The sequence below is a fragment of the Culex pipiens genome, chromosome 1 (assembly GCF_016801865.2).
Source record: "Culex pipiens pallens isolate TS chromosome 1, TS_CPP_V2, whole genome shotgun sequence".
NCBI lineage: Eukaryota > Metazoa > Arthropoda > Insecta > Diptera > Culicidae > Culex > Culex pipiens.
In genome coordinates, this window is record NC_068937.1 from 40,656,436 (window position 1) to 40,678,815 (window position 22,380).

At 34.3% G+C, this 22,380-nt stretch overlaps 1 protein-coding gene and 1 long non-coding RNA gene across 4 annotated transcripts in view; both read right to left on the reverse strand.

The window, feature by feature from the left end:
• The window catches only part of LOC120421546 (echinoderm microtubule-associated protein-like CG42247), a 92,846-nt gene extending 82,956 nt beyond the window's left edge, over window positions 1–9,890 (reverse strand). For 2 of the 3 annotated variants that reach the window (XM_039584949.2, XM_039584876.2), the window contains exon 1: window positions 9,627–9,890. In XM_039584949.2, coding sequence (XP_039440883.1) covers window positions 9,627–9,644 — 18 coding nt within the window. In that variant the 5' untranslated portion in view covers window positions 9,645–9,890. The remainder of the gene's footprint in view (window positions 1–9,626) is intronic. The other variant, XM_039584809.2, reaches the window with a different exon arrangement.
• Window positions 9,891–10,868: 978 nt separating this feature from the next.
• Window positions 10,869–20,469, reverse strand: LOC120421864 (uncharacterized). The gene is made up of 2 exons (XR_005606040.2): window positions 19,772–20,469; window positions 10,869–11,024 (listed from the first exon to the last, which is right to left on the reverse strand). It is a non-coding gene; the product is annotated as an uncharacterized LOC120421864 (long non-coding RNA).
• Window positions 20,470–22,380: the final 1,911 nt, after the last annotated feature.

Consider the following 22,380-nt stretch of genomic DNA (forward strand, 5'->3'; position numbering starts at 1 on the left):
ATTGCCACATTCTCTTTTTCTTTTCTTTTTTTTCTAGCAGTCACCCACGTGACCACAATCTAGATAAGGTTACCAGTTTTGCCGGTGAAAGGAAGTGCGGCAAGTTTGGGGGGAAAAATTATGACGACCAACACTTTCGCCCGACTTGCACACTCATTCAGCGGTGAAAAATGAAGCGAAATCGAGAGGAACATATTTTTCATTTTTTAAGGGGTAGGGATTATTAGTTTTGGAAATGCTCTTTTTATGTTGGGAATATATTAATGTGAAATTATTTGAAAAACATTTCATTTTGATATTTTTTTAAATTATGTTTTTTTTTTGATAGACAGGGTCAAAAGGAGACAATTTACCCTTAATTTTTCTTAATTATAAAAATAAAGAAAAATTATACTTTAAATTATTTTTTATTCTTTAAATAAATTAGCAAATTTTTAAACATAAGCATTTCAAATAATGCCAACCTACAGTGCATTTCATTTAACCCAGTGTAATCTGAACCTTTAATCGCAAATTAACCACCCTAGTATTTGTGGTGTGGCTTGTTAGTGTTAGTGTGTACGACGAACGCCGGGGGAAACCATAATTTTGATTTAAATTTTTTAATAGTCGATAATTACTTTTTCGTTCTCGTTTGGTGGATAACTGAAAGGGGTTTTCCCCTGATTAAAGTGGTTATGCTTTATTGAAAGTGGCAGAAGTGACGTGACAGTGTTCTAGTAAGTAATGAGTTTTCTTTCTGGCTTCAACAAGGAATTAAGAAAAGCAAGACCGATTAAATCTTAGCGCAGGGTGACAGGGCAACTACGCACCTCTAAAATGATAAATGATGAAAGGAAACGAAGCGGGGCGGAATCTTGAGAATCAACAAAAGGATTTTGTGATTGAGTTTTGATTAATTTGAAATGAAATGAAAGGTAGCAGGAAGTATGTCAATGGAATTATGTTTGTTTGCAATTTGTTGAACAATTTTACAGTTGTAATTTTACTTTTGGTAGAAAAAACTTGTAAAATATTTACAACAATTTTGTTGTGTTTGATTGCACCAGTAAAAAATAATGAGCAAATAAAAGTCCATGCATTTTCATCACATTTAGTTATGTTTGTTGTTGTTTGTTTAATTAAGGTGACATGAACCAAAAGTGGGCCATAACCTATCTACAATTATTAAAATAAGAATAATTGAGTTGGCTAGATAACATAAATTGTTTAGAAAAAATTATCTCAGTGTATTTCTCATAACTTCCTTCTAACACGAAAGCTCGCTCAAAATAATAATCAGACGACAGCGCTTTTGTGCCTTTTACATTTTTTTTTCTCAATTTGGGTCTTAAAACTTAGCTTAAGCCACCACCGGAGACGGAAAATCGTCCACCCGCCCAAGTTTCATTTCTATCACCAGAACATGAGAATAACTCGATAGATTGCGTTCAAACTGTTCCAACTCCTAAATTAATATATTTTGAACAAGCTGGAAAGTTTTCAATGTTATCTGTTGAACCCTTTTGTTACATTGAAAGTTTGAAACTATAATTTTGCTAGATTGATTCGCGAATGTATGGAAAACTATGAAATCGTTGCCTTTGCTAAGCTATTTCTCCGATACGGCTAAAGGAATGCTAGTTTTTATTGCTAGAATTCCTTTTTGAGTAATTTACGTTTCCAAAATGCCCATACATGTTGAAGAAAATCTTTCGCATTTAGGAGATTTGTTAGTTCAAAATTTTGAATCGATTTTTTCAGCGGCCGCCATTTCAGCACCACTGGCTGATCAAGATTTTCACCTTCGCCAGTGGACGGCGTCGTTTGCCTGCTGTCGTTACTATGGCCACGCGAAGTTTGTTTGGCGCCCGCGAACAAGGTGCGCGCGGTTTCAAGCATGAACTGTGACTCCATCATGGTAATCACGTGGCTGAAGTGATGGGTGAAGAATTATGATCATTCAACTTTCATATATTTGTGTGATTTTGTATTCAACAGAAAATTTAATTGTTTTGTTCGACTTTTGATTTTTTTTTTTTCAAGTTATACAAATACATACCTAGTTTTCAGTAATTTTTTTTTTAGCAAAAACACGTAGATTTAGTATGGAAAAGATAATCATCATGCTTTTTAGAGAAATGTTCACTCTTGAGATTTTCAGTAGATCCATATTTTTCCTTGAAAAGTACTGATAATTACCAGTCAAATGCAACCTGGAGCATTCAAGTTTTGCTGGGTTATGGCCATTTCTCGATTTCAATCAAAATTAGCGATAATACAAACATCATAAATATTCTTGAACATGCTGTTTAGATTCATTATTTGAAGATGCGCCAATTATGGCTAGTAGCCACTTTCGGAACCACGCAGGGGCTCCCCCATTGAACCTGTGAAAATTACCGTTTGCATGTTTTGACGTCATGCGACGGCTCATTTTTCCTGGAATCGGTTCTGGAAATTTTTATGGAAATGTATCTTAGCACATTTTAACGGATTTTTATGCTTCTGGTTACATTTTACCGATAATTCGTTTTATTTTCAGGGAAAAATATAAATCAATGGAAATTCGCATCACGTACAAAAATATATTACTTGTTGACATGGTTCCGGAAAACCAAGCATTTATCCGGTGACCTTTGTCCAGTCCATTTTCAATAACTTGTATAATCATCCTAACAAAACAATTCAAATATACAAAAATACAAAAAAAAAATACAAAAATACAAAAATAAAAAATACAAAAAAACAAAAATACAAAAATACAAGAACAATATTTGTTTTTGTTTTTGTTTTTGTTTTTGTTTTTGTTTTTGTTTTTGTTTTTGTTTTTGTTTTTGTTTTTGTTTTTGTTTTTGTTTTTGTTTTTGTTTTTGTTTTTGTTTTTGTTTTTGTTTTTGTTTTTGTTTTTGTTTTTGTTTTTGTTTTTGTTTTTGTTTTTGTTTTTGTTTTTGTTTTTGTTTTTGTTTTTGTTTTTGTTTTTGTTTTTGTTTTTGTTTTTGTTTTTGTTTTTGTTTTTGTTTTTGTTTTTGTTTTTGTTTTTGTTTTTGTTTTTGTTTTTGTTTTTGTTTTTGTTTTTGTTTTTGTTTTTGTTTTTGTTTTTGTTTTTGTTTTTGTTTTTGTTTTTGTTTTTGTTTTTGTTTTTGTTTTTGTTTTTGTTTTTGTTTTTGTTTTTGTTTTTGTTTTTGTTTTTGTTTTTGTTTTTGTTTTTGTTTTTGTTTTTGTTTTTGTTTTTGTTTTTGTTTTTGTTTTTGTTTTTGTTTTTGTTTTTTGTTTTTGTTTTTGTTTTTGTTTTTGTTTTTGTTTTTGTTTTTGTTTTTGTTTTTGTTTTTGTTTTTGTTTTTGTTTTTGTTTTTGTTTTTGTTTTTGTTTTTGTTTTTGTTTTTGTTTTTGTTTTTGTTTTTGTTTTTGTTTTGTTTTTGTTTTTGTTTTTGTTTTTGTTTTTGTTTTTGTTTTTGTTTTTGTTTTTGTTTTTGTTTTTGTTTTTGTTTTTGTTTTTGTTTTTGTTTTTGTTTTTGTTTTTGTTTTTGTTTTTGTTTTTGTTTTTGTTTTTGTTTTTGTTTTTGTTTTTGTTTTGGTTTTTGTTTTTGTTTTTGTTTTTGTTTTTGTTTTTGTTTTTGTTTTTGTTTTTGTTTTTGTTTTTGTTTTTGTTTTTGTTTTTGTTTTTGTTTTTGTTTTTGTTTTTGTTTTTGTTTTTGTTTTTGTTTTTGTTTTTGTTTTTGTTTTTGTTTTTGTTTTTGTTTTTGTTTTTGTTTTTGTTTTTGTTTTTGTTTTTGTTTTTGTTTTTGTTTTTGTTTTTGTTTTTGTTTTTGTTTTTGTTTTTGTTTTTGTTTTTGTTTTTGTTTTTGTTTCGGGAAAGTTTGGGCAATAATGTGATCGTTATGAAAACTACGTCTTTTATGGATAAACCCTGAACAAAAAGAAGTGGCTGACCAAGAGGTTTTTCTATACACGGATATAAATCCTGTATGCTTATCTGAAATTCGTAAACATTAAAATATCATATGAAATATTTGTTTGATTTTGGAAATAACGTTGTCGATTTTGAAAACATTTACTTCGGTATCCAAAAAAAAAAAAAAGATTTTGGAAGCATTTATATGTTTACAGATTCAACAACAATAAAGTTTTTAGATTTGCTGACAGGATATCTATTCGTGTAGCACAATATTTTCTGTAGAAAAAAATAATTGGTATGATTTGATCATGTTGTGCCTATAGCATGAAACTTATAGTTTAGTCGCCTTACAAAATAGCAGGGAGCATCCCGGAAATGTTCTAACAAAAATGCTTCCAGCAAAACGTAGATATTTTTTGAGCAATGGAAAAGCTGGATCGACAAGAACCACAGTTGAGCGGCTGGTCCCTTATTTTTCGAGGTTAGGAAACTTCTATTAAAAAAATCTTTGTCACGAAAATAAGAACCAAATCAGTTCTTGGTGACGTATCAAGTATACTAAATTGTAAAGAGAATCTCAGTTGATACGTTAACAGGTGAATGAGTGTAGGATTTCCGAAAAAAATACAGATTCAATATTTCAAAAGAATTAGTCATACGACGACTCCAACTCTTCGATTTTATCCGGAAGATACATTTTTGAAACATTATTTGGGGGATTATTGGGGATATTTGGGGACTTTTTCACGCTGCCAAAAAGTTTATTTTGCTGGTACATAACTAGGCAGTATTTACAAAAATTCAGCAATTCTGTAAGTCCGAAAAAAGACCTAGTTACTTCAGAAGTTTTGCAAGAGACCAACAAAGCTAGAATAGCCATTTTCAAAAAAAGCTTGTTTGGAAGTGGGAGAAAAATCTATCCACAAAAGTGTCCGGGAACGCGCTCCTGCATGTTTCTGCTCGTGTTCTGCACGAAAAAGAAGTAACTTTTGTTCCTGCATTTTTCTGCTCGTGTTCTGCACGAAAAAGAAGTAACTTTTGTTGCAGAAAACTACTTCAACACTCTGCTTCCAATTGTGTGCAGAATTGCAGAATTCTACGATAACGGGAATTGTCCAATTATATTCTTACATGTTTGTTATTGCAAAAAAGGAATGCATGCAGTTAGTACTCTTGAAAAACTATCTCTGCTTTTTACCATTAGCCATTTGAAATATTTCGTTATAACTTGAATAGTGTGATTACATGAAAACACTACCCCACCACGTGTTATATGCCGTATGCAAGGATTTTAGGTAGGCTATGATTTTGGGCCACGTGGTTGGCTCGATGCACGCGCCTTGGTACGAACTGATGTTTTTCGTCAAAGTCATCATAGTAGCAATGAAATTTCCCCTCTCTGGCAGTGGTTCCAATAAAAATAAAAATCTTTCAGTTTCCCTCTCCGGTGGGCCCTTAACCCATCGCACAACCGCAAAGGATTTAAAATGAATTTTTAATTCAGTTCAAAAATACGCGTTCCTTCTTGACAGAAAAGGTCCTACTTGACAACTCGTTCCAAGGGGATCATAGTTGATCCATTGAAAAAATGTTGCCTTGTCAATTTTTTTTTGCAGTGAAGCGAAAAAAAGTGATCAGAAATGGTTCTTAATCATGTTTTTTACCGTTGGACAACAAAAAATTACGGACCCTTTTGCCTTTGGAAAGTGCCCATCATGAACAACAGTTCGATAATAATAGAACCGACAACGAGATTTTATTTAAATTGTTAGTATTGAGTCGTTTGTGACTTTCTTAGTTTCATGATGAAAATCAAAATATATTAAAATGCATAAAAGCTGGGTTGATAAAAATGATGTATTTAATCATTACATCAGTAAACATGGCGTGGCAGTGCGTGGCCGAATGGTTACGCTGTCCGCTTTGTAAGGGGATGATTCTGGGTTCGATTCCCATCTGCTGCAACCTTGCATCGGATGAGGAAGTAAAATGTCGGTCCCGGCCTTGGTTGTTAGGCCGTTAAGTAATTCCAGGTGTAGGAGTCGTCTCCATGCCATAAGTACAAACAACACACCAAACCAAGCCTACTCCGGTGGAATCGCTGGCGGCGGTTGGATTCGCAATCCGAAGGTCGTCAGTTCAAACACTGGGGTGGAAGGTTCCTTGGAGTAGAAAGAGGTTTGGGTGCTCTCCCCATTCAAGCCTTCGGACTCCTAGGTTCGAGCAGAAACTTGCAATAGAGACCACAAAAGACCCGGGGGTCGTTAATGTGGATGGTTTGATTTTTGATCAGTAAACATACGATCAGCCAACCTTCTTTTACAAACAGAAATAAAAAATTTGTTCCCTAACGAAATATTTGGCTCGAAATTAAAGGCATATGTTAAAATATTAAAAATAGTACTATTATTTATCCTACAAAGAAGAGTGCATCAATAAAATAATGCAGTTTTAAGCTAAAAATCAAGATAGTTTCCAAATTTCATAGCTTTTTTTATTTTATTTTTTTTTCTAGGAAGGATGCATCATTATTGGGATAGCTCAAAACTGCAATGTTCTTTTAATGTTATCATAGGGTTTGACCACTCTCGTATGGGTTAAATGTTAATGTATTGCGACAGACTCATTGAGGCTAATTACAGCGAAATCTTCATCTAGATAGCCCCGATGCTCGCGTTATGTTTGGATTTTGCCGCCGTAACACTCCTTTGGGGCTGGGCTAAGTTTCCGGAATCATTTTCATTTTTTCTTTTTTTTGCGCGAGAAAATTGCTTCGACCGGGTTTTCCCCGCACTTACTCATTCCTTGTGGAATATCGCAAAGCACTTATTTTGCCATTAGATAAACGAGAAGTGAACTGCCTCTAGTGTAAAATGAGGTTTATAATAATAGGGCAAGGGTCCCATTATTGGACCAACGTTGAAAAGGCTTTTTGAACATGGTGTCTTCAGGAAAGTTAGTTTTTTGGAATAAAAAGACAAAACCTTTCTTGGTTGCACCCATCTGTAAAATTTCAAAGTGTAACAGCCAAAAAAAAATCTTGACATCAACCCTCTACTGCCCATTTTTTTATTTTTTTATTTTTCCCGTGTTCAGGAGGTGATTTTGAGCAACTTTTGGTCTAAGTAAAACCACAGACTGTGGTAAAACTTTACTTCGCTTGTTTTATGTTTTTCTTGTTTTTTTTTTTTAAATTATTTTAATTTGCATTTAGACCGTTGCAAATATTTTTCAAAGTTTATGTCGCCCCCCTCCCTTCAAAATTGGTCTGAAAAATCAGGGCTTGTTTAAACATGTTATGAATTTTCATGATACATATTATGGAAAATCATGTTACTACACAGTAAAAATGTACATCATGAAGGGAAATATGTGTTTTTAAAAATTATCTTTGCTTGATATTTTTTTAAATTTTAACTTGATCTTGAAAAAAAATCTTGAACTTTATGAAAGTTTTTAAATTACAAATAGTTTAGGTGCATAAAGTAAATAAAATGCACCATTTATGCAATTTTTAAGCTAAAGTTTATGAAAATTATCTTCGTTTTTTTTTTTTAAATGTTGAATTTTTTTTTCGAAAATCAGATCAGACAATCTTGCTTGCTTTTTATGGACACCGTCACCCAGCTTAAAATATAACGTGATGGAATAATTACGCCTATTTATTTCAAAAGAGACAGAAATTCATTTTTGATGTAAAATAAATAAAATTTTAGAGCGCATTTAAAAAATAAAATGAATAAAACCCTAATTTGGCTATAAACGAATCGTCCGTCATACACTCATTTTATTTTTCCATTTTTAAGTCAACTTACTTTTTTTTCTGTTTTTTCGAAAACTTCTCTACTTTGGTTTGAAATTCCATTTAAAATCGACCAATAAAATCGAATGTGATATTTGAGGTGCTCAATTTAAACAAAAAAATTAGACCTTTTTTATCACAAAAATAAACAACTTTATACAATTCCGTCGTGACATTACTTAATACTCCTGTCATTTTTAAACAACGAAACGGCCTACTTTCCTTGACTAAATCTAACAGAATCGAAAAGTAATACTTTTCGATACAATGTCTGAAAAATTCTACTTTTCAGCACTGAAATGGGGGCTAAAAAGATGATTTTGTAAGGACTTTTATCAAAATAGTAGTTTATGCAACAAGTTGCAAAAAGAGGATTTTTTCAGCACGAGTCGTAAATTTATCCAACGAGGTTCGCCGAGTTGGATAAATACGAAGAGTGCTGAAAAAATTAAGCTTTGCAACGAGTTCCATACAACATTTTTTGCATTTCCCAAAAACACCCATTGAGTGAAATTTTGAGTCAAATTTTCATGTATTTTGTCAATAAATCGGTTAAATAAAAAAAAATGTTGAAAAGTGTTACTTTTGAAACACCCATTTCAGCATTTATTTTGAAAAGTGTTGCTATTCGATTCTGTTATTTTTGGTACAGAAAAGTAGGCTATTTCGTCGTTCAAGAATGACAGGAAAAGTAAGTAGTTTCACGACGGAATTGCAAAAAGATGATTTTGTGAGGACTTTTATCGAAAAGTCATACTTTTCAATTTTGATTTAAACTGTGAATTGACTAAACACCTGGATATTCCATTCAAAGGGTGTTTGTCTAGAATTGCCAATAAAAGTTGCATGGAACTCGTTGTAAAAATTGCCATACTTAAAAAAATCTTTGTGCAACTTGTTGCATAATAGTAGTTTATGCAACAAGTTGCAAAAAGAGGATTTTTCACTGAGTTTGACAAATACGGCGAGTGTTGAAAAAATCAAGTTTTGCAACGAGTTCTATACTAAATTGTTTTGTAATTCCGAGAAACAACCTTTGAACAGAATTATAGGTCAAATGTCCATGCATTTAGTCAATAAATCGTTTAAATAAAAAAAATATTTCCAAACAAGTGCTACAAAGTTCAACTTTTCAGCATCCATTTCAGTGCTGAAGAATTCTACATTTATTTTGGAAAGGGTTACTATTCGATTCTGTTATAAATACTAAAAACTAATATTTCTGCAAAGAAAAATCCAATAAAAATTGTTTTCTTAAAGTTAGCTGAATGGTGTCTTCGGATGATTTGGTGTCGACCGTTCGGCCGTTGACCGATGACGTTTTATGTCTTTGGTAGTTTTCGTTGTAGTAGAGAAAGTTGTAGAGAAGAAAATTTTATGAAAATTCATAGATTTCATAAAATGTACAATCAATCGCCCCTTTTTACCAAAGAAAACTTCAGCTTTCAGAAAAAAAAGCTTGGAAAGAAAAAGTTTAGAAAAACTTTTTTTTGTTGGCATAATGATACGTTGGTAAATTAACTGAGAACGTGAAACGTAATGATTTGCATAAATTACAAATCAAAAGATGCTAATCGTGTTTTGTCATATTGCTAAATAATAAAGGCAACAAAAAAAAATACAATTCTTTCTACACAAGTCGATTTTACCAGATAAACTGAAATTTAAACATTTGATGGAGACGCATGGTCTTTTTTGATTTTTTACTATACCATGATGCTCCATTGATGGAAGTTTTCATTGTAATCAAAAAGAAGTATTTGTTAATCAATAAAAACAATTTTTTTACAATTCCATTGACAGAATCCCAAATAAGCCATCAACAGCTTGCCGCATAAGCAAAAACAATGCTTCTCATGTGCCAAAGTAGCTAGCATAAGCAGTCGACCACATGTTCGCCACCTATGTACAGCAACACAAACAACAACTGAAAAAGTATGTACTTACATAGCAGAAATATAACATATGTGGAATGTGGACAAAACGCTCTACGCTACCGGCAACAAGAACCGTTCTACTGTCCTACGACTAATGGATGGCGGCCATTGCACTACCCGTTGCTTTCTTGCTGGCGTTTGTGGCACTATCAACTACACGCGAATGACGAAAATTACATTTTTTTAATGATATTTTAAACGAATGGTGACTATTTACTTGGAGGAAAAGTAATGAAAAGTGAACACAAGCTTAGCCGAGTGCTGTAGTTTACAGTCACAGACAAAAAGACGCGCAAGCGCGAATCGGTTTGACAGCTGAGCTTCTCGGATTGGCCGCATGGTGGCGCTTTTAAGCGAGCGTTTTTCATCTGTTTGTCTGTGACAAATTAGGATCTGAGAAGGATCACGGGGGAGGGTAGGATAATCAGAGGGGGGGTTTGTTTTTTTTTTCTTTATTTACCACTTTTCGTGCGCCGTTGGCGGGCCCCTCGGCGGTGTGGCCGAGAAGGCTCTGGTGCATTTTCCAATTGTTGACAATGGCGGCCAATTGCAGTGTGGGTGAACAATTTTGCTGTACAGGGAGCTGCCCAACGGCGGTGGGGCCGGTAGGGGGTTTGGGGCAGGAATGTCTCATTGTTTGAGGTTAGGTTTCTTTTTTAGGTTGAGGATGGTGGGGTCTTCGAGGGGCGCGTCAATGTACAGTTATTTTTTGTGCAGGATTTTTTTAATTTTGTACAATTTGATGGGATTTTGGCTAGAAAATTACTCTTTGTTTGAATCGTTTATTTGGTAAAATTTTCTTTCCGGACAAAATCCGATCGAAGGTTTGGGGCTTTTGTTATACAAGTAGATGAAAAAATATTTACAGAAAACATTTCTTGTCACACTGCGTCTGGAAAAAGATGAGCACAACACGCACACGACTGGATGAGAGATAAATTTAATGGTCGAACTTTTAGTGCTGGAAAAACTCAAATCTGTGAAGTGGGTCACTAACCTGGAAGCTGCTGCGTTCTAAATTTTCACTAGAAAAGTCATTTACACTGGTTCAAATGTACACACTCAAATCAATTATTCTAGCTTTAGTTTTTTTTCTACATCACTAAAAGTTGTCACACGGCACGAAAGTTTTTTTATTCCTTCTGTACAAAACTTGTTCGAAGTTTGTTTTATTTTCCTAAAGCATGGTGCATAAATTATCGTCACACAAACTCCTACAGAGTCTTCGGAAGTGGATGGGGAAGTTTTCTCACCTTTTCACGCTGGACTGTTCACGCAACTGAGAAAAATGTAACTCACACTGTTCGAAGGGGGTTTGCACTGTGAAAAATCGCTGCTCTAACTTTATAGGTTATGTTCACTGTTTTTAAAATAGAGCTTTTTATCACGGAAGTTTACATGAAGTTCACTGTAAAATTAAAATAAACTTGTTACAGTGTATTTCACACCTCATCGCATTGCCAAAGTCAGAATCTGCCCTAGTTTGAGGTTACGGCACCTTACCAAAGTGCCAAGTTCTACTTCTTAGTTAGTCACACTTTTTAATAACACTAAAATTGAAGTCCGATGCCAATGTTTGCACTGCAAAAAAAGCAAGATTCCCACTTCCAGGGATAATGACCTTAAGATACGTTGAACTGCAATGAACCGGCAAAGCCCTTTATGACCACCATCCAGAGTGGCTGAAACCGCGACTGCAAATGATGGCCACCGCGGTCTTGGTCACTTCTGACCGGTCCGGGCCAACAGGAAGGTTCAGTCACAGACACATAACTTTACACCCCGGACCCCACGCGCGCGCTCTCTCTCTTGTTCCCTTCTTGCCGGATCGAAACCGTGACCGGACTGGACCATGGCACGGCGAAATGGGAATGTTCCGGTTTTATGTACTTCGAGGAGTGGACTTGGTGGCTTCATGCCTTTGTACATAGAAGCAGGGAGATTTGAATGAAATAAACATAAACTAGGTGAATTTTGCCTGGTTAGAGCACTTTGTGCTAAATATGATGAAAGGAAGTTTGCCGATTTATTGGGAAATTTTAGAAAGGTTAAATCTTATAGATCTTCCATAAATTTTGCTTTAAAACTCACCAAAATACTTCTTATCAAAATTCCGCAACCCAATTCGATGTTGGAGAAAAAAAAACTTAGGGTAGGGTAGTCATCAATGAGACACTTTTGGTTTTCAACTTTCAACGATTTTTCTATTTTTTTCATCAATGAGCTTTTTGTTGCATTTTTTTTTCTTTTAATGTGTTCTAACATTGACCAAAATATGAGATCGATCCGACATCTACAGTCAGAGTTATTCAACTGTCTCATTGTAGACGCACTTGGCAGGAACAATGAGACAGCTGGGGAACAATGAGACACTCTACGAAAATCAACATTTTCCAAGTAAAACATCATGTTTTTGTATTGTTCCATTGCAGGTGACTTGCGTTGAACATTTTAGAGCAATTTTTCCAACATGAAACTTTAATTAACAAAAGTTATACTAAAAAGTATTTAATTTTTGTAAAATCCATATATTTATACCAAATAACTTTGTATTTTTGGTTAAATGAAGTTAAAACTCTATAAATATGCCAAAAATCACTTTTAATTCATGTTTTGAAAGATTTCCATAGATTTTGAAAAGTTTAATGAAGAAAAATCAAAGTGTCTCATTGTTACCCATGGGCTGAAATGAGTGGGGAACAATGAGACAGCCCTGGATTCTGGGTATATTCAAAATTTTGGCCAAACCTAATGAAAGGATATTGTAGCCCAACTCAATCACTATGGAACGTCGAAAGAAATTTAAAGTAATATTAGTTTTGGTGTAAATGGCAGCCTACGAGCGAAAAAGTATTTTTTGTCCATAATTTACTTTTACACCCCAGAATCAAACATTTATGAATAACTTTTCAAGGGAGCGTCCATAACCAAAGCCACTAATATGGCAGACGTGTATCCAGTAGACACACCTTTCCCCCAAATATGAGCCTGATTGCTTGAAATTACGACTTGTGAGAGCCATTTTATCATTGTTCCCCGTGTCTCATTGATGACTACTCTACCCTATAAAGCGAACCAAACACATTCAAAAGCATACTAATATCTCAAGGCAGTGTTCCTAGTTCTCTAGAATGACTTTCGAGTATCCATTTGTTATAAGATTTTGATAGAATTTCCTTCATACATACATTGTTCAGCATTTTAAATTTCATCAATCCCTCTTAAGTGGCGATATTTAATGACAGGGTTGCCAGTTCATAAAAACTTATTAATCATTGAAAAGGAGGTTTCAAAAAGCAAACCGGTTATGAATGATAAAGAAATCAGAAGAGAAGTTCAATAACTCCCTGGTAAGTAGCGAAATGTAATGACTTGATTGAAAGATATGTAAAGTTTATAACTCATCAAAAATATTTTGACCGAACAATGCACATGGTTAGATTCAGCAAGTTAACTTTTTTTTGGAAAGTAGATTTCATATTTTATTTCATTTCATTCTGATAAGTTTGAAATTTGCAAAATATTACATAGATTTTTCTTGCAAAAAATCGTCACGAAAATTCCCTCCGACAAATTTTGGATGCCTACAAATTTGAAGAGAAATCTGCCAATTTGGCATCCCTGCTTGTAGGAACTTAGTACAGGTAAAATAAAACTTATCGGTCGAAAATAGCCTGAAAGATCTAGAATAAATGTTAAGTTTGTGTTAATAAAAATAGAAATAGCACAGTTTTAATTAAATTATTAAAATGTTGTTATTTTTATATTTACCGTCTTTTCCGATTCGTTGTCTCAAAAATTAAAATTTGTTAAAATTCTAATGGTGATTTCTGGAGACTCAAGGCGGTTTCAAAAACACCCAAAGAGCAAAACCTGGAAATTTGGTTTATTGGAACTTTTCAGAAAAAAAAACTCCAGTTTCAAGATGCAAACATATTCGTTGAAAAAATTATGTTAAATTATTTTGAATCGATTATTATTTTTTACATCAAATGTATCTTTGTTTTTGATCATAAGGTGGTAGTTTAAGCTTCCCAAAAAATATTGGTAGGGAACACAGAAAAAATATTATGGTAATATTCATCAGGGAATGATAACAGATTTTGCGTCAAACAAAAGGTGTAATATTGCATCAGTAACTGGTGAATTTTCATAAGTTTTTTAATAAATTTTCATCAGGTTCACATTTTTACACATTTCCAGAGTTTTTTTTTAAAGGACCAATAATTTATTGTCTTTCATATATACTCAAAAAAGATTTAATTCAACCAACCAAATCTTCAACCCTCCAAAATTCAATTTTTTTCTGTGTAGTTGAACTTATTGCAATTTTACAATGTTTGGTATAAAAATCAAACCTATAGCTATTTTTAAAAGTATTTTTGAAACATTCAAAAGTATTTAATTCAGGGACAAGTTTTCAAGAGCTCAAAATTCAATTGTTTCAGTAAAATGCACAGCAAAAAATCCGATGGTAAGATCGCATGAAAAAGCATGCACATCACCTTCGTCAAAAAAAGACACTTAATATTACACACTGCATGTACAATTTTTGTAAACACAAAAAAAAAGTTGCAACCGACGGGATTCAAACCCAGCACCAACAATAAGGACTGGCGTCTTAGCACACTCGGCCATCAGACCGATGAAAAATGGAAAGGATAAACGCATATATGATCTTGACATTTCGGTCAAGTAGGTCTCCCATATATAGCCATCACAAATATATAATTTTTTGAACATTCACAAAAAAATATTATCTGATTTAAATACATTATGCATACATTTTTCATTTTAAGTCAAATCCGTGGTATTTGTCACCGTAAAGGATATAATTTTTCTTGATTCCAAAGAATATTTCTTCAGAAAAGTCACATGGATCGAAAAGTATATATATATGTATTTATTTAATTTTCCATAAATAAATCTCGAATCATCCTGCCTCTATTTTTTGACCACAAAGTTTCTTGATCAAACGTACTAAGTATTTTGTTCTTTCTTTTAAGTAAAGCGAATAAATTCTTCGCTCTACAGCATTTCCTTGGCGTTCTCGATTGCGAGATTCCTACTCGAAACTAGGTCATCCACCCCGGGATTCGAACTGACGACCTTTGGATTGTTAGTCCAACTACATAGCAGCGACTCCACCAAGGCAGGACCCAGGGAGACGACTCCTACACCTGGACTGAGCTAACGGCCTAACCTCTAGCTAGGTTAGACCAGGGCCAACATTTACTTCCCGTCCAACGGCAGGCGTGGATCAGACAAATCTGGTCTTGTAAAATGCCACCGGAACCTTCTGGGATCGAAACCAGGCCGACTGGGTGATAGGCAACCACGCTTTCCGCTACACCACGGGTCCCGGCGATAGTAATTAAAATTTCATCCACTGAAGTCATTTTAATTCATAACAAAAAAAAAAACAAAAAACTCGGTTTTGTCCCAACCCCTAAAATTAATTCTGCGGGCATATCAAGCTTGTATGTAATTTAAAATTCAATAAAATTTTCATTAATATGCAGAAAACTTTTCTAAATGATTTGCAATTTTAAGAGTAAAAAGTATGCATACTTGTTTAAAACTAGTTGTTTTGCTATGTATTCTACATACAATCATTTAACCTTTTTTTAGCTGTAATTAGCTCCTGTAAAAAACAACAAAACTATAAACACGATGAACTACATTTCCGAAAACAGCAACCCGAAACCTTATCAAGTCATCTCACATGATGAATGACCCCCCAGACCACCACAACCCCATCAGGTCAGTCAAAACAAACAAGCAATTATGGTCATTACCCTGCGTTTCAGCCCAGTTTCACTCAACACACACACGAAACCATTTTCTTATTTTATCATTGAGGCTAATTACAGCGAAATCTTCATCAAGATAGACCCGATGCTCGCGTTATGTTTGGATTTTGCCGCCGTAACACTCCTTTGGGGCTGGGCTAGGTTTCCGGAATCATTTTCTTTTTTACTTTTTTTTTGCGCGAGAAAATTGCTTCGACCGGGTTTTCCCCGCACTTACTCATTCCTTGTGGAATATCGCAAAGCACTTATTTTGCCATTAGATAAACGAGAAGTGAACTGCCTCTAGTGTAAAATGAGGTTCATAGTAATAAGGGCGAGTGTCCCAGTATTGGACCAACGTTGAAAAGGCTTTTTGCACTTACATTTAGACGACATAAAATTAATCCTGGAAGCAAAGATTGTCTGATGGCGAGATGTTGCCTCCTAGAGTTGGTTGCGTAAAAATAGTCATTTTCGCAAAATGGTGTCTTCAGGAAAGTTAGTTTTTTTTAATAAAAAGACAAAACTTTTCTTGGTTTCTTTTCAGAGTGTAACAGCCCAAAAAAATCTTGACATTAACCCTCTACTGCCCAATTTTTTTTGGATTTTTTTATTTTTCCCGTGTTCACCAGGTGATTTTGAGCAACTTTTTGTCCAAGAAAAACTTTACTTCGCTTGTTTTATGTTTTTCTTGTTTTATTTTTATTATTTTAATTTGCATTTATCTTCTTGAGTTTATGTTTTTTTGGTAGTATTTGGCATATTCTAACACCTCCTATCTTTACATTTTGCCTACCTAATTTTTCATGTTTTTACAGTTACTTTTTCTATTTTTTGCTTGTTTTTCACATTTTCTGCTATAGGATGGCACCCTTATCAATTAAATTGTAAAAAATACGTAGAGGCATCGTCTGGGGCACTAAAAAAATTACTGCATACTCCTTTTTACTTAAAATATAGGAAATGTTAGTAAAAAACACAGCCAAAGTTGACCCCAGAAAAAAAATATAGTCACATAAAACAAGTAAAACTTCCAACCCTATTTTTTTCTAAAATTTGAAGAGTTCTTCTTTCCAGTGCATTTCAAAGCTCAAAAATTTGTTGAAAAATGGATTTTTGGCGATTTTTTGAAATCAAAGCCCGTCTAGAGGCGGGGTGGGGTTGTAGATGGTTAAGGTAATTTCTAATTTTATTAAAAGTTTCCTCAGCCTTGGTCAAAGTGTGAAAGCGGGGGAGTCGGGGGTGCTACTCTGACGAATTCCCAAATATTAATAAATTCATTTGGGATCATCCATTAACCACGTGGACACTTTAAATCTCAGACCCAACCCCAGACATCTTTTTTTTTTATTTGTGAAAAAAATCTCAAAATGTTTGAAATTAAAAAAATCTTTTTACACTGTATTCACAACAATTTAAGATCGATTGAATTTTTTTTTCAATAATTCAAATCCATTATTTAAGCCGTTGCAAATACTTTTTTTATTTAATGGGAGGGGGGCTTCGGAATCGGCTTAAAACAGAAGACAAAAGCAAATGTCAAAAATTTAAACTATTAATTGAGAATAAAAGCCTAACCCACTGAAAAATATTTCCAGCACATTTTTCATATTTAGCACGCTTGGGCTAGTTTAAAAAATATTTTGAATTTTTGTGAAATTTCAATGTTCAGCACCGCAAAAAAGGGTTTTCCGCGATTTTGTCTTCGTCAATAGATATTATGAAAATTAATAATAATTGCAAAACAGCTGGACTGATGTAAAATGCATTTTGAAACATTTTTTTCTTTCAAATATTGAAACCATAGCTTGAAAATTGATTTTTATTTTCGTTTCCATATTTGTCTAAAATATCGAAGATCTGGCAACCTTGTCTCAAGTTTTGATCACTTATAAGTGATATTTAGGTACTATTTTAAGCTGGATCTAACTTATCAGTATGTAAACTCTGTCCGGATCCATCATTCGACCTTTCGTTGGATAGGTAATCAATAGGGCTAGTAATTTATCACGTCGAAAAAAAAAGAAATTTCGCGGCAGGCCAATTACAAAACATTGGAATTTCAAGGTACAGACCAGACTCGATTATCCGAAGTTTCGATTATCCGAAGGTTTTTGTATGGAATTTGGGATAATCAAATCCTGGAAATTGCCACACAAAAAAAATTTTGTATTTATGTAGCGCGGACAGTTTTTGGAAATCAAAGTTTAAATACACTGATGAGCAACTTGAAAATAGGTAGATTGCTTCGAATTTCCCGGCATTTTTATAGTTTTAACCGGGGGGATGGCAACCCTATTCCGACCAAAGCAAACTGACAACAGTCGACATTAGCACGGTTGTCAAACAAGTTGTCAAATGAGAGCCCACAACAAAAGCACTAGCTGTCAAATGGTAGCCCATAATAATTTATTGTTTGGGTTTTTGATTTTCAAATTTCCCGCAATTCAAACGATAAATACCTGAAAAAACACGTGAATTGTGTTGCTGATGGCAAATTCTATCATATCCTTGGAGATTCCATCCCAATATTGGCTGAAAATTCATATAGAAAAAAGTGATTTTTCTGTTTACCTTTTTTTGCTTTTTTTCTTTTGTTCGATCAAACAGCCCGTACACTGTGAATCGGCATTACACATTTTTCAGTTTGGTTTTACACATTTGCATGGGACTTTTGAGTTTAACCAGGATAACACACTTCGTGTTACCAAAGTAATATGAATAATACTGATTCTGAACTTCTTGTTATCTGAACTTCCAAGATGGCGGCTTCTTAGCTACCCCCTGGTTTTTACCAAATTTCACAGCCAAGAGAAAATTTTCCGGATTACGCGGCTTTCGCGAAATTGCGAAAAATCACTGCGCTAGTAGTCAGGAAGGCATTAACCACAAAGGTGAATTAAGTTGTTTTTTCCCTAGGCTAGCTTGAGCTACTGTTTGTTAACATTTCATGTATTTTTCTATGCTTTCGATGTGTCAAGCTTTTATCACGGACGAACGGACATGACACCAGGAACAAATTCTCTTCAAATTTCTGAAGCAAACTATCCTAGAAACTATCACTTGAGCCATCTACATTCGAGTTGGCGAAGTAGCATCGCGCGATTACGCGTGATTTTTCAAAATGTCTTATGCAATAATTAATCAAAACATTTAGCATTAGTATGGTGCTAGAAACAGTTTTCTGGCATTAAGTTTGTCTTAATGATTCTATGTAATTTATCTTGTAATTTATCATGGATACTAAAATTGCCGAAAATTTTTATAGAAATGGTACTTTTAACATAAATTCATACGACCCTTTAAAAAAATGCCCATGAGTTAGCATCATCAGCTGGCTTTGTTTTCGTTTTAAACCACGTGGCGCGAAGATTTTGACAAAAGCGATCTCGCTTGCGCAGGATTTCGCCAAGAAGAGTAAAAGAAAACCTGCCTCACTTTTTGAAAACCCGTGTCAAGTCCGTTCGTCCGCGCTTTTATTCTAGTAATTTTTAAATTTTTTTTAATCATACTTAATGCTCATTTGTTTTGTGATTATTATTATGCGATTAATTTCTAGAGTTTTTGCTATAAAATGTTTTTAAGTTTTGAGGCCTTCTACAAATCGCCAGATAGCTCAAAACTTTAATGTAAAATCAATCGTAAAAATGTGAACAAAACGCAACAAATATTAAAAAAAAATTACAGCAAAAATTAACTAGCTCAAAATTGTAATTTTATGTAATTTGTCCAAAATTGCTTATTTTAAGGTTAAAATTCCTTTTATACCAAATAAGCCGAAATTTTCAATGCATTTTCGGGAAATATTGTGCTGTTAATACAAAGAAACTTTTATTTTATTTAAACTTGGGCAAATAGCCGTGTTGCTGCAAACACACCCATCGCACGTTTGGTAGTGTGCGTGCACACAGTTCCAAGCAACTGTCAGACGCATATAAATGAGTAGTGGTGAGTTCAAAGTTGGCGTGGTGAATTTCCAGTCATTCAAAGTGACTGTTTTGTTGTTGATTCTTAGATTTTAAAAGAGATTTACGTCTGCTTGTCTGTGCTTTATAAAACTTTAATTTGTTTGCAAAATTGAAGTTAATTTCCCAAACTAGTATGTTGTGATGGCAAAGTTGAGTTTTCTGTAGTAACCGTAGGGATTTTGAGCTTAAAATGAGTCAAATCCTGTTTTGATGAAAAATCAAAATTTCCTCCAGAAAGGTAAATTTCCCCTTTTGCTCCAGGAGAGTTTACTCTCGCAAATCACCTGGGTGGTTAGTACATAACACACAGCCACATAACAAGAGAGAGAGGGAGCGCGAGAGTCTTGGGTGGTGTAACATTAGCATCAGGCTTCTTCCTTTGACGTTTTACATACTCCACCGACGTTGTGTCCAATTAGTCCAATGTTGGTGGCGACCGTAGGGCACTTTTTCCTTTTTACCCTCAGGGTGTTTGGTTTGTTGGTTGGTCTTTTGTTCTTCACCTCCTTGACGGGGTCAGTTCACTCAACTTTAAACTCGATAGAGTTAAACTTTTGCTTTATTTTGAATTTTATTTTGTTTCTTCTACGATACTTTCTTCATCATGTCACTATTTTCATGATTATTCAGTTAAATTTAAATTCTTTTCCTTCAAATGTCACAAAATCACTTGAAAAGTCCGATTTCCGGTTCAATAGTTCACGGATCTTCCTCAAATTATCCCCAATCAATCACTTTAAAGTCCCAAAGTAAGGTCCCGAAATCACTGGGGCATTCCACGTGCCGGAACTCGGAACTCGGACCGCGCGCGCCCAAAAGTCAACTAGTCCTGCAAACGAACCCTGCCAGACTGACCAGGGCGGACGGCGGCCAAAGCTCACTCGTGTGAGCTCCTTCTTCTTTTTTTTACCTCCTTACCTTCCTTCTTTGGTTGGGCTCTGAGCTTTCGCTGTAGAGTGTGTAAGCTTCACAGGACGAGCAAGCAACAACTTTGCGCACTTTTTCTGACATTTTTCGTTTTTCTTTTCTTTGTTGAGGTGGTGGTGGTGACCTCATTCTGCTTTTATTTTTGGGGGACATCGTAACCAACCACTTCTCCCATTTTACCTTCTATGAACAATTTTCGGTGGTGTTCATGGACGTACGGTTGAATAAATATGAGCTTTTACTGACCACAGTCCAGTGGAGGGGAGGGGGTTGGGTTATTTTCCCCTCTCCCCCCCGTTGAACCACCCTTAGGCAGTGTGGTGGAATTTTAGACATTTCCAGCAGAAAAGTGTTATCAGATTACACGAAATTGGCAACTCTAAAGCTCACATAAAGGAACAAGTAGAGGAACTTTGTGGTGGTTAACAACTGAGTTATCATTCGTGATGACGGAATTGTAGTTATTGTAAACCCTCTACCAACTTTAAAATTTTAAAATATTTTCGAGATTTCAAATTTTGAGAATCTCCAACTGGGGCGAATCAGAACTGCAGTTTGAATAGGGACAGCTGTTTTTAGAGCACCTAAAAGCTTCAAACTTGGAAACCGATGTACCTTAAACCGGAGTGATATAGGTAATAGGTTGAATTTTTTTTTTTGCAAAAAGTAAAAATCGTCGAGACGGTAACAATAACACAACTCGACATTTTTGAAATTGATGGCAGTAAACGCTTCAGTTTCATAAAGGTATGATAGAATTTGGCTTCCTGAACATTGTCCAATTAACAGAATATAATTTTAGTAAGCTCTAGGTTCTCTAATTTTAAGCTATCAAAATCACCAACTAACAGTATTGAGCGAATTCTTTGATTTTTAGCTTAAAAAAAAAACATAACAAATATAATGAAAACATAGATTTTATGACTGTTTCAAAAATTTTCCGGGTCCACGCGAATTCCAGGGATTCAAAAAATATTTTTCCCTTTCCCAGGGAAATTGAAAACCATGGAAAATTGGACACCCTATGATTAGCTTATAATTGCATTTTCATTAAAAAAAATTCTGAAAGTCACAAAATACCGTTTAAAAAAAAAATAAATTTTCATAATTGACTGTATTGAATGATGTGAAATTTTGTTTGCATTTTCAGCGTTTTTAGAATTTTCAAGGAATAATATACTGATTTTTTTTTTCAAAATACAAATTAAATAAACTACTCAATTTTCATGGTTTTCAAAATGGGTATAAAAAGATGAGAAACTTTGTAGAAAATTTTCACCTTATCCGAGTTTTTTTTTTCTAAAAATCACAAAACACTGCAATTTTTAAAAATATTTTATTAAAAAAAAATTGTACCTTGTCTATCCAGGTTTTTAAGCGAAGATGGCGTTCGAATGTTGAACGTCCGAGATGTCAAAGTCGCGCAGTAGCACCAACATTAGGAAAAAAAAATGCGGCTGTCATGCCATTGCACACTTTTTTCGTAATGTTGGTACTACTGCGTGATTTTGACATTTCGGGCGTTCACCATTCGAACGCCATTTTCGCTTAAAAAGCTGGATACAGCAATTCCCCACGAAAACAGCATGGAAAAAAACAAAAGTGCTCGGATTAGCATTAGCATTAGCATTTGGAGGACGCCCCACCACCGGAAGGCTCCACAACGCTTATCCCACTGTTTGGTCTGGTTGTGTTAGACCCTCATCCGGAACAATAATCCAACACGGGAGATACCATGTCTTCATCTTTTGATGAGTGTGTAATACAGCCCAGGGCATAAGGGGGTCCACGCCGGGTCCAAGCTATCCTCAGGGAAATGAAGGAATGTTAGTAAACACCTATCTAAAGTGCGCAGGGACCCCTACGTCACCTTAGTAGTATAGATGTTTGTAGGGAGGTTTTGGACTCAATTTTAGTAGGAGAGGTAGAACCCTAGGATATACCCCGAAAGGTATTGCGGGCGAATCAAGTAGAGTTAGTTTTTTTATTATTAAACTTATACTTGTGATTGTATAGTGTTAAAGATGCATTATTTATATTTTTATATTTTAAACCACGGCAGAAACAACGCGACGAA